Source organism: Nycticebus coucang, chromosome 17 (genome assembly GCF_027406575.1).
Source record: "Nycticebus coucang isolate mNycCou1 chromosome 17, mNycCou1.pri, whole genome shotgun sequence".
Taxonomy (NCBI): domain Eukaryota; kingdom Metazoa; phylum Chordata; class Mammalia; order Primates; family Lorisidae; genus Nycticebus; species Nycticebus coucang.
Genome location: NC_069796.1, coordinates 34,159,708 through 34,171,791, shown reverse-complemented (window position 1 = coordinate 34,171,791; position 12,084 = coordinate 34,159,708). Strand labels below are relative to the sequence as shown.

Sequence of the window (12,084 nt, the reverse complement as noted above, 5' to 3'; positions counted from 1 at the left end):
TCAACGCTCCTCTGAAATATATGCTATGCAGGCAATGAAAGATCTGCTGAAAGATAGTAATCAGTATTCCATTATTCATGTGAATGTTTTCCTACCAGCCACAGTCCAAAAAGACTGTCAATCTGCACCCCGCTGTATCATTTTCTGTTAATATTTAGTCAGTGTTTCCAATAAAACTCACTGCTTCTTCAGATCAAAGGCTTTTAGATAGATCCTACGGGCAAATCCAACAGCTATCCATGGAATTTTAGACTATGACTTGCTCTATTCTCTAGCATTTTTTGTGTCTCACACAAAAGAAAAGAGAGGTACAGAGTTCTGAGGCTAAATTGCTAGAAAATACTCAAACTTGCAAATTCTTCAGAGGGAGTGTAGGAGGCAATTCCAATCAGAGGAAGGCGCATAAGGGAAGCCAACCCAGATGTTTTCCAGGAGAGTCCTCCTTTTGGCTGTGGTGACTTCCACCGGTAAGTCAGAAGTACAATTTTAGAATCTTAGCTAACTTTTAAAAACTGATGTTAGGGGTAGATTTTAAAGTCATTAATAGCACAATCAACAAGGACTTGTGTATTTGGTTATCAAAAATGGGACAGGGAAGGTGCATGGCGGTGGTGTTGGGGGTGGAAGGGATTCTAAATCATTCCTACCTGTATGTTCTGGTTCTTTAAGGAAAGAAACATAAAAGTGGAAAGGGAAGACTTGAAGAACAGCCTTTTGGTGTTGGGCTGGGATTTAACTGGAACAAAATCAGAAAGTAAAAAATGTGCATAGAAAATTCCTGATTCAGAGACTAGTATGTATTACGACAAAGGGAATGCTCCAGTGCTCCCTTAAAAAAGCAGAAGAGAAAAGTTAATAAATTAGTAAGCTGGCTGATACATATCTCAGTTCCCTAGGACACATGTTAGTTGCCAACGTGGTAATATTTTATCTTGATCACAGTGCTGACTTGAAGCTTTGCTCCAAGGTATAACACTTTTGAAACTGTCTTTTAAAAGCATATTAAGAAATACACTTAATGGCCGTGTTCTGTAGCTTCTCTTCATAGCACATATATTAGTGAAGAGTAAAATGTCTGTAAATAAAATCAATACTCGAATTGGCAGGCTCTTGTTTTTGTTTGTTTCAAAGTTGAGTTTCCTAACTATATCTCTCTGTAAATGCTAACATTGGAAATCCAGGAAATGTAATTCGACTGAACATTGATCATCTGCTTACTATTACATTAAAGACCCATGTTATGCCTAGCACAAAGTTTGCATTAAGTAGAGAAAGCCAAGTCCTCCACCAGGTTTTACAAGTTTTCACGTAAAAACTTTCTACTCTCCACCCACCTTCCCTCCTCACTTCACTCCAAGCTAAATCTGTTTGACATTTTAGATTATTTCTTAGAATCTCTTCCATGTTTGCAAATTTGAAAGAGATTTATTTAGTGTTACATAAACTTGGCCCCTTTAGAGTCTGTTTCTCCTTTAATTCAAACATTTGCTTGGATTTGATTAGTAAACAAAAATCAACATTTCTAAGTTACTTTAGAATTTCTAAAATTATTTCTTTGAGTCATGCTATTTGATTATTTTTGTTGATTCTAAACACAGTGGTTCCCGTGCCACATAACAAGCAAGGAAAAGTTTGAAAAGCACAATTTACACCATTTACTAGTGGATTATCTGAAGCAAAGTATAATGATGGAAGTTAGTGGTTATAAACAAACACATTTACCAATAATCTGTATGTAATAAAACAGAATTTGGTGGCCACGGATAAAGTTAATTTGACATCCCTTCTGTAGGGAGGGTCTTCCTGTAAACTATAGAAAGTTAGGGGAGAACGTCAGTGAAAACAGAATTTTCAAGATCCACTGGAGACTTACCAAGATTGGGAGATTGGAAATATGAAGCAAGCACTCTGCTCTTGTGTTTCTCCCTTTTAGCACTAGCTGGGCCATGGGCTAATATATGTGCTGGCAAGTCTTCCAACGAGATCCGGACATGTGACAGCCATGGCTGTGGACAGTACTCTGCTCAAAGGTATGGGGGTTCACAAAAACCATCAAACACTTTCACTCCTAGCCTCTTAGCTTAGTGTCCTTGCCCAACAATTCCTCAAGAGCTTACAATTATCTCCCCTCTGACAGCACGAAAACCCAGAGAGGTAGTCAGTTTCATCACTGTCTTTGGAACAATTTCTAAGAACTCTGCTTTGGCCTCTGAATTGGGATCAGAGCATGGAATAAGGGAAAAGAAGGGAACAAACACAATGTTTTCCTCTCAATGTCTTCACATGTTGACTTCACTCACCCGGTGTTTCCAAAGGTGAATCAAACACTACCATCCAATTTTACAGATGAGGACCTTGAATTGAGGCACCAAAGTGTTAAGGGAACTGCCTGTCAACCATGACTGGAGATGGAGAAGTCTGGACTTGAACTGAGGCTTTGGGACTTTCTTCCCACCAAACCATGGTGTTACTGACCTAGGCTATGGAAGTTGAATAGTCAAGACTGACAAGAAGAGCTTGTCCACCTCTTCCAGACAATGAGGTTGACACTTGTAAATTTTTCAATAATACACAGCACTCCCCTGTGCGTGTTGCTCTCTGATGAAATAGCCATGTGTCCAGCTGTATCACTGTTCTCCATCCTCTTTAGATGGGAACTCTCACATATACAGAGTCTACTTAGAAAGCAACCTCTACCACCTGAAACAGGACTAATGGACAAGAAAGACAGAAAAGTGTCTTCTGGCTTGCCCAAAGTAAGACTCACTTAGCTCATACCCTAATGTTTAAAGCACTTGGCTTCTACAGTAATTTCTTGGCTCTTCAGGTGGAACCTGTTTAAAGTTGCTTTACACATAATTCTAACAATCCTGGCAAACCTCCCTATTAGAAGGGCGAAGACCTTGGGAAGGGCAGGCGAGAGACACCTGAGCAGAGCAAGAACTGAGGTTTGTTAGAGACAAACTCAAGAAACCTTTCAACTCAGAATCATTTGATTGTGCTCCATACGTGTTAGTAAACCCAGGAGGTATCACTCACTGTATTAAAATTCCATATACAGTAAATGATGTTTATAATCACGTTTCTAGATCACTGAGAGAAAAATAAGAATAGGGTAACTATACTTTTATGATAGGTTCCCATAAAGACAACTCTTTTCAAAGTGGTCTTGAAGAATCATCTAGAACAGTGGTTCTCAACCTTCCTAATGCCACGGCCCTTTAATACCGTCCCTGTGGGTCGCGACCCCCAGGTTGAGAACCACTGATCTATAAGATTTATTTACATGGACTGCCTCATTTCCCCAAACTCCATATAACAATATTAGCTAATATTTGTTTAACGCTTACTATGTACCAAGTACTATTTTAAATACTTTAATATTTACGACATGGTTATTGCTACCTGCAGGGAAGAAAGTGGGCTAAAAAGCATGAGGAACCCTGGGATATCCCAATATGTTCTGGCAGCTTTTGGTACCCTAGTCTGGGAGCACTGGGCTAAAACTGTGGTCCTGAGCTGTAAAAGTTTCAGGGCAGTTCCTCAATCTGTTCATTCTTATTTACATCCTAGAAATCAAAGGACTCACCAGGGCGTGGATGTCTTGTGCCCCCCCAGAGCTACTGTGTATGCACCATTTTCTGGAATGATTATGGGCCAAGAGAAACCTTACAAAAACAAAAATGCTATCAATAATGGTGTTCGAATATCTGGAAGAGGTAAGAGAGGTGGAGTCTAAGCCCGAGACCTACCAGAGATGTTGATGTTCATTTAATGCAGTTGCCATACGTAGAAGTTTTGTACTTTCAAAATGATAAAATCTAGAACATAAAGGATATAGAGTTGATCAAACTAGCCGCTGCATTTTCAAAGGTGTCCCACCTCATTCCCTGACCAATCCTGCTTTGTGCACACATGCCACTAAACTCCATAGCTGACGGAAGGGGTTCCTCCCTTGGCCCATGTGGTTTTGCTTAACAATCTATAAACAAAAACAGTTTCGGCCCAAGTAGCCATAATGGATACTTTCACTTGTCAAAATCCTACAAATCACAAACGGTGGCATTTCTGCAAGAGTTGAATGTGAAACATTTTCATAAGCTTCCATGTTCTAGGCAAAGCAAAGTCTCCTGGTCCCGCAGGTCTCGGGTCTGTTGTTCGGTTGTTTTGATGCTGTCGAGGTATAACACGCACAGAGAGAAGAGCAGAGCACGTAACTGTACAGCTCCTTGAATTTTCACAAGGTGAATACACCTGTGTAACTAGCACCCACCTCAGGAAAAACAATATCACCTGCATCCCACAGAGCCCTGCACGACCCCTCAGTAAATTATTCCCAGCAAGGGTAATCACTGTCCCAACTTCTAACATCATACACTAGTTTTGCCTGTTTTTATTGATTACAAAGATATAAATAGAATTAAAGAGCAGGCATGCTTTGTGTAAGGCTTCTTTCATTCCACATAATGGCTGTGGTATTTATTCATGTTTTGCTTACACGTGCATTCTTTTTGATGTATCGTAAGTAGGTCACTATGAAAGTTTTGAGACAGACTGTGCTATGGTCTATTATTTCATTTCCAAGAAACAGTTGACAGCATCCTATCTGACTTAACTTGCTCAGCTTATCAGTGTGGCTGGAAGGGCTTCATTTGTTTCCATCTGTGATACAGTATTTCATGACATGCATATACTTTCATCTATTTATCCTTTCTTCTTTAAAGGAACCTTTTTAGGTGATTATGAAAATGCTACCAGGAACTTTCTTAGTTATACTTTATACATTCTTATTGGGAATGAGCCCAGAGGACCCCCGCCTCCCCGCCACCAGGCTGTGAGAGCCACTTTGTGAGGGAACCTGCATCTCTGAGGAGCTCTGTGGTGGCTGTCTTCTGTAAGCCCAAAGTGACAAGAGAAATTGCTGCCATTGAACTGGGTCCTCTAAAGTGATGGCACTTAGTAACCCAGGGCAGTGTCACCACAGACACCTAATAGGCAGCAGAGCTGAAGCAGTAATCAGAGTCATCTGAACCTCAGAGATGTGGGACATTGGCTAGTCGGTGACCCCAGAACTGAATAGAAGAACAATCAACTAGGCTTTGTTTGATTTGCATAAAGGAAAAAACTCTAGATCCGATGAGAAAAATTCTGACTTCAGTCATCACAAGAATGGGTACATTCCCAAGCTTCAGCCAGTTCACAGTCCAAGGCCTTGAATGAAAAGGCGGCTCAGTCCCTTTGAGGAAGGGCCCTGCCATATAGACAAAAACTTACACTGCAGACCTTCCCTCTAGCCATTCTCAAAGGGATCTGCAGCCAGTTAGCAGGGTGGTTGTACACTGGGGAAGGAATAACTAGGCCTTCTTGAGATGATTGGACACGTGCTCCAAAATACCTCGAGATCTAAAGGGCCGCTGTGGTTCATCAGTCAGACTAGGAGCTTATAGGATCGGGGGTGGGAGGGAGCAGTCAGTGTAGTTTTTCACTAGACTTCATCTTACAGTGGACCCACTGCATCCCCAAATCTATCCTGTGGTTATTTCCCCAGTTCCGGCATAATTGGAATCAATACACTCAGCAACTGGCAGAATACTTCATGAGCGGAATTGCTAGGTCATATATTATAGATGTATTCTGCCAGTTGCTGAGTGTATTTAGTGGGTAAATGCCACAGTTTCCCAAAGTAGTTGTATCAATTTACAGTCTTACCAGCAGCCTAGGAAAATTATGGTTGTCCCATACACAATATTTATTATTATCTACTTTTTCATTTCAGCTATTCTAATGAGAGTGCAAAGAATTTAATTTGCATTTCCCTGGTAGTTAAGAAAACTAGCATATTGATTGATAACACGGATATTGTCTTTGGTGAAGTGCCTATTGAAATATTTTTGCCCATTTTTCTATTAGATTGTCTTTTTCTTATTTATAGGTAGGAGTTCTTTGTCTATTCCAGATGAATCCTTTGTCAGCTGTATCTCTATGTAAAATATCTTGTCCCACTTTCTAAGTTGTCTTTTTGCTTCCTTAGTATCTTTTTTTTAATGAAACATTTCATGAATGTGCCATCCTTGTGCAAGGGTTGTGCTAATCTCTGAATCATTCTAACAGATGCACTGCTGAAGCAAACACATAATGCTGTCTCTTAATAAAGAGCCAATATTAGTGTTTAATGTAGTTGAATTTAGTAATAATTTCCTTTATTGTGAACACATTTTTTTCAACCGGTTAAGACACACTGGCCAACCCTGAAGATGCAAAGTATTCTTCTGTTTTCTTCTACAAGTTTTGTTTCACACTTTATATTTAGATCTATAATCCATCTAAAATTGGCTTTTGTGTAAGTAATGAGATATACAGACAAGACTTTTTCCTATACTGATTGCTAATTGACTCAATGCCATTACTGTATCAAGATCCCTCTACTGTATCAAGATCCCTCTACTGCACTGTAGCCATTTTTTTGATAAATGACCTTGTTGGTGTAGCTGGAGGGCTTCATTTGTTTCCACCTGTGACAGAGTGTGCAGCCGGGTCTGTTTCTGTTCTCTTTCCTGGGCCCCCTCAGTTTTCCATTTTTGCATGAATACCGCACTGTCTTAGTTACAATAGTTTTAAGATATAACTTGCTAACTGGTAGTATAGGTTTTTCAACTTTATTCTTCCTTCAGATTGCCTTGGCAACTCTCAGCCATTTGTACTTCCAAGTAAACTAGAGAATCCATTTGCCAAGTATCACCAAAAGTCCTCCTGAGGTTTGATTTGGTTTGCATTGATTATATAGATCAAATTGAGAAGAACTGATATCTTTAAAGTAGTGAGTCTTTCTATCAGTGAACATATTATATCCTCTGTTTAATTGGACCCTCTTCCTTATTTTAGTAGTAGCTGTTGCATTAGTTTTCAGTGTGGAGGTCTTACACATCTTTTAAAATACGTTCTCATAAAACATACCTGATAAACATCATTTAGATATTCTATAGCAGTTTTATCCAATAGAAATATGTTAATACAAGCCATAAATATAACTTTAATTTTCTAGTAGCCATATTAAGTAAAAAGAAACATGTGGAATTAATTTTAGTATCTTCAAAATTACATATTTTCAGTATATAACAAATATTGAGATATTTTACATTTTAAAATACCGAGCCTTCAAAATCCATTGCATATTTTACCATTAAAGTGTATCTTGATTCAGATTAGCTACATTTCAAGTGCAGAATAGCCACCTGTGGCTAGTGGCAACAATATTGGACAACGCAATTCTATAGCCTTTTGTTTTTCGCCCACTTGCACTGCTTAAAAGTACTTGTGTTAAACTCTCCGATTATTAGTGGGTTTCTATGCATTTCTTCTTCATTTCCTGTAGTTTCTGCTCTAGATACGTGGTGTCTGTGTTCTTTGGTGCATGGATAACCGTTCACGGTTACAGCTTCATGGTGAATTGTGCCATTTCTGATAATATATTGAATTCCTTTGTCTCGTCTCAGTGCCTTTTGGCCTGAATCCCCCCATCTGGTGACGGGAACATAACTCTTGCTTTCTTATTGCTTCCATTTGTTTGGCAAATCTCTGTCCAGGTCTTTATTTTTAGCCTTTTCTTTCATTGAGTTTTATTCCATACTGAGTAAAATTGGGTTTGCTTTTCAACTCAATAGGAAAACTTTTAAATAGACAAGTTATGCCTGTTCACATTTATATATGTGGTTCCAACACTGTCATATTACAGTAACTAATTTTGTTCCAGTTATTTTCATTTTTCATCTTTAAAGTCTATACTTTGGGGAAGAGGATGGGTGGGGGGATCGGGGTGCTCCCACTTAATGGGCACAACGTAAGGGTATGTGGCACACCGCCTGGGTGCAGGACACAACTACAACAGACTTTACCTAACAAATGGAAACATTGTAACCTAATCCTTTGTACCTCCCCCCATTAATCTGACATTTAAAATAAATAAAATAGTAAAGCAGATAGTTTTATTTTATGTCTTGAAGTTGATGTACCTCTGGATCGATGCTCCCAACCACCTAGTGTTGTGCTGCTATTGTTCCTCAGAGCTTTTATTAAATTTTCATGTGAATCTAGTCTCCCTTTGGCATATTGTAACACAATTCTCCTTTTTAATATAATTCTATAATTTTCTTCTATTTCTCCCATGTGTTGATTCAACTCTTTTTTGCCTTTGGTCCTTTTCTATTGTTATTTAAAATTTTTTCTGATTTAGGCCAGCCGCGGTGGCTCACACCTATAATCCCAGCCCTTTGGGAGGCTGAGACAGGTGGATTGCCTGAGCTCATAGGTTTGAGACCAGCCTGAACAATAGTGAGACCCTGTCTCTAAAAATAGCTTGGCCTTGTGGTGGGTGCCTATAGTCTCAGCTACGCAGGAAGCTGAGGCAAGGGGATCAGTTGAGCCCAAGAGTTTGAGGTTGCTGTGAGCTATGGCACCAGGGCACTCTATTGAAGGGGGACAAAGTGAAACTTTGCCTCAAAAATAAAAGAAAAAAAAATTCTGATTTAAAATTACTGAAGCCCAGATAACAAATAATTATACTTATTTTCTTTTAGGTTTCTGTATCAAAATTTTCTACATTAAGCCCATTAAGTATAAAGGTACTATCAAGAAGGGAGAAAAGCTGGGAACTCTACTGCCCTTGCAGGAAGTTTATCCTGGCATACAATCGCACGTACACATCGAAAACTGTGACTTAAGTGATCCTACTGCATACCTGTAAGTGGAAGACAAATGACGGAGCTTCTAAGTAGAAAGTCTTCTTAAAACTCTGGTTGCCTATTCTGCTTTTCAAGAAATTTGTGTTCAAAAAGAAACATGATAAAGAAATAAAACAGGGGCGGCGCCTGTGGCTTAGTGAGTAGGGCACTGGCCCCATATACTTGAGGTGGTGGGTTCAAACCTGGCCCCGGCCAAAAACTGCCAAAAAAGAAAAAAGAAATAAAACAGCATTTTCATTTCAATTCATTGTGTCTTTGATGTCTGGGTACAAAAAAAATTTCTTGGGGCCCTCTGATTTTTTCAGTCACCTATGACATCTGGGATGGTTTTATTTTCTTTTTAATTTTTCAGTCCTGAGGACCTAGGATAAATAAACAAGTGAATTCAAGCAGGAGGAGGCTGCATTTTTGTCACCTCTAAAACGAGTAAACAGCTATCTTTCTGCTCAGAAATAAAAAGCCTGAAGGCATTTCTATGGTACAAGGATGAAAAGTGGTTTATAATACTAGAAATAGTAAATAAGTCATAAATAATTGTTGAAGAAATTGGAGGCTTCTTTTGAGTGAAGGTAGGTGAAGGTTTTCCACAAAGTCCTTAGGTTTGTCAAATTAGGGGGAGGAAGAGCCGCTTTCATGGATAAGAAAGGATTTTCTGTTTTTCCTGCCTGCGCTTCCCTAAGCTATATAAGAATAACAGATGCCCTAGGTAATGAATGATGGCAGTCTAAGAAAACACAGTCTGGATTTCAGGGACGCTGCGCTGTAGGCAGCAGTGGAAGGAGAAAGAGGTCTGCCTTTATCTGAAGTTTCTTACGCATGGGGGTCAGTGGGTCTCCTGGAGCCCTAAGCGTTTTCTACTACTTATCTCTACACGTCATTGCATATGTGTATCTTATTCTATCTTAGCCATGTTGGCAACAGGTAGTGAGAGGAAACAAGACCATACGATGTCCAAAGGCCCAGAAATAATTCTGGCTCCCTAGGTTTTAGTCAGTCAGAAATAAGTTGAATTAATCACTCGGGAAACTTTCTTCATAAATTTTTGCTCAAATCCTTTGGGAGTATAAACAACTTTAGTAGAAAGACTCCATTCTTATGTGTAGCTATGTTACAGGAAAATATAGTTAATTGAACTTTATTAGAGAGAAAGCTGTACTTGTACACCAGGACACACAGATAAGAATGGTAATGACATCACTATTTGTCATAGGAAAACCTAGTACAACCCAAATGCTCTTCCACAGCGAAATGGAGAAATAAACTGTGTTGACGTTACAGAGTGCAGTATTATGCAGCAGCCATAATCAATGACCCTCAGCCAAACATATGCAAATGGATGAATCACAGGAACATCATTTTAACAAAGGTCCAAAAGATCACATAAAGCATACTTTGTATGAAAACAATTCAAATCAAAACAAAATTTGTAAGAACACATATGTATGTAACAAATTACATAAAAAGTAAAGCAGGAAAATACCTCTTGACTGGAAGGGGAAGGACCACAGGGAAGGGTTACTACCAACGCTGTAGTTTTGCAGTTTGGAGATGACTTCATGGTATTTATTATTAAGAATAATATGCTACAGGGGCAACAGGACTTGCATGAGGATGGCCAGCATGAAGAAAGAGTTAACGATGATTCTCAGATCGTTGAGATTATATCACACAATTAGCACTTTCTCATATCCAGCCAGATACTATTCTCTGCTGGGTTAAGACATCTTATACAAGATTAGCAAGTTACGAATCTTACACAAGATTAGCAAATTAAGAATTTTTCTTTTGTTTAAAAAAAAAAAAACAAAAAAAACACTACCTAGCACTGTCTGATTTGATTATCTCCCTTAAGTATCTCCTTGGTACCAAATAATCTCAGGTTGTTTCCAGAAATTAAATTTGCTTATAAAAAATAGATTTGAGGCCTGTGTTTCCACTGAGGCCACACAAAAGGACATGGCATATCAGCTTTGAAAGCAATTTTAAAAGGAGCTTTACAATATTTAACAATGCAATGTATGGTTACGGTTCCAAATGACCTTTGATGTGATTATTTAGAAAGCAAAGTAGAGTTAGATATAGATATTGTTTGAAAAACCAGACTCATTACCTGGAATGGAGTGCTTCCCCAGGACAGAATGAGACTGTTGTCTTCTGCTAGTATTTTTCTATCTGCTTAACCAACATGCAAACTTTGGACCAAGAATTCTTTCTTAGGAAGAACTGGAATACAGCGCCCTCTGGTGCATTATGAAAAAGTGCAGTTTTATTTCCTTATCTTTCAAGTTTGGATGTCAAAACACTCAAATTAAGTCAAAATATTACAAAGATTCCAATGACAGAGTAATTAGTGATGACAACTTACTTTTCCTTAGCTAAAGTGATTATAATATACACTTCAAAAATTATGGTGTCAGAAAATCTGTCAGGTTTGATAGCTATAAATTAATGTGAATAGCATCAATTTTTATTTTGAAAACCTTTCATCTGCAGGAAATTAACAGAAGAAAAAAAGTGGCCAATTTAGGAGACCAGGCCTACAGAAGGAAGAATTCTTACATCCATCCTAACATGTATCACATTTACTGCACAGTAACAGCAATACACATTCTAACAACACAGATCACTCGCTACATAGTAACAGCAAAATACATTCTAACAACACGGATCACACTCACTGCACAATAACAGCAATACACACTCTAACACCACGGATCACACTCACTGCACAATAACAGCAATACACATTCTAACAACACATATCACTCACTGCACAATAACAGCAATACGCATTCTAACAACACGTATCACTCACTGCACAGTAACAGCAAAACACATTCTAACAACACGTATCACTCACTGCACACTAACAGCAATACGCATTCTAACAGCACGTATCACTCACTGAATAGTAACAGCAAAATACATTCTAACAACACAGATCACACTTACTGCACAATAACAGCAATACACACTCTAACACCACGGATCACACTCACTGCACAATAATAGCAATACGCATTCTAACACCATGGATCACACTCACTGCACAGTAACAGCAATACACACTCTAACACCACAATCACTCACTGCACAATAACAGCAAAACACATTCTAACAACACGGATCACACTCACTGCATAGTAACAGCAAAATACATTCTAACAACACGGATCACACTCACTGCACAGTAACAGCGATACACACTCTAACACCACGGATCACACTCACTGCACAGTAGCAGCAATACGCATTCTAACAACACGGATCACACTCACTGCACGATAACAGCAATACACATTCTAACAACACGGATCACACTCACTGCACAATAACAGCAATACAC

The 12,084-nt window shown here is 38.8% G+C and overlaps 1 protein-coding gene across 1 annotated transcript; it reads left to right on the top strand.

Moving 5' to 3' along the window:
• The first annotated feature begins 202 nt into the window (after positions 1–202).
• Positions 203–8,975, top strand: LECT2 (leukocyte cell derived chemotaxin 2). The gene is made up of 4 exons (XM_053567307.1): positions 203–467; positions 1,934–2,030; positions 3,574–3,719; positions 8,574–8,975. Exons 1-4 carry the CDS (start codon positions 422–424, stop codon positions 8,738–8,740), a joined length of 456 nt encoding a protein of 151 aa, XP_053423282.1. The 5' UTR covers positions 203–421; the 3' UTR covers positions 8,741–8,975.
• Positions 8,976–12,084: the final 3,109 nt, after the last annotated feature.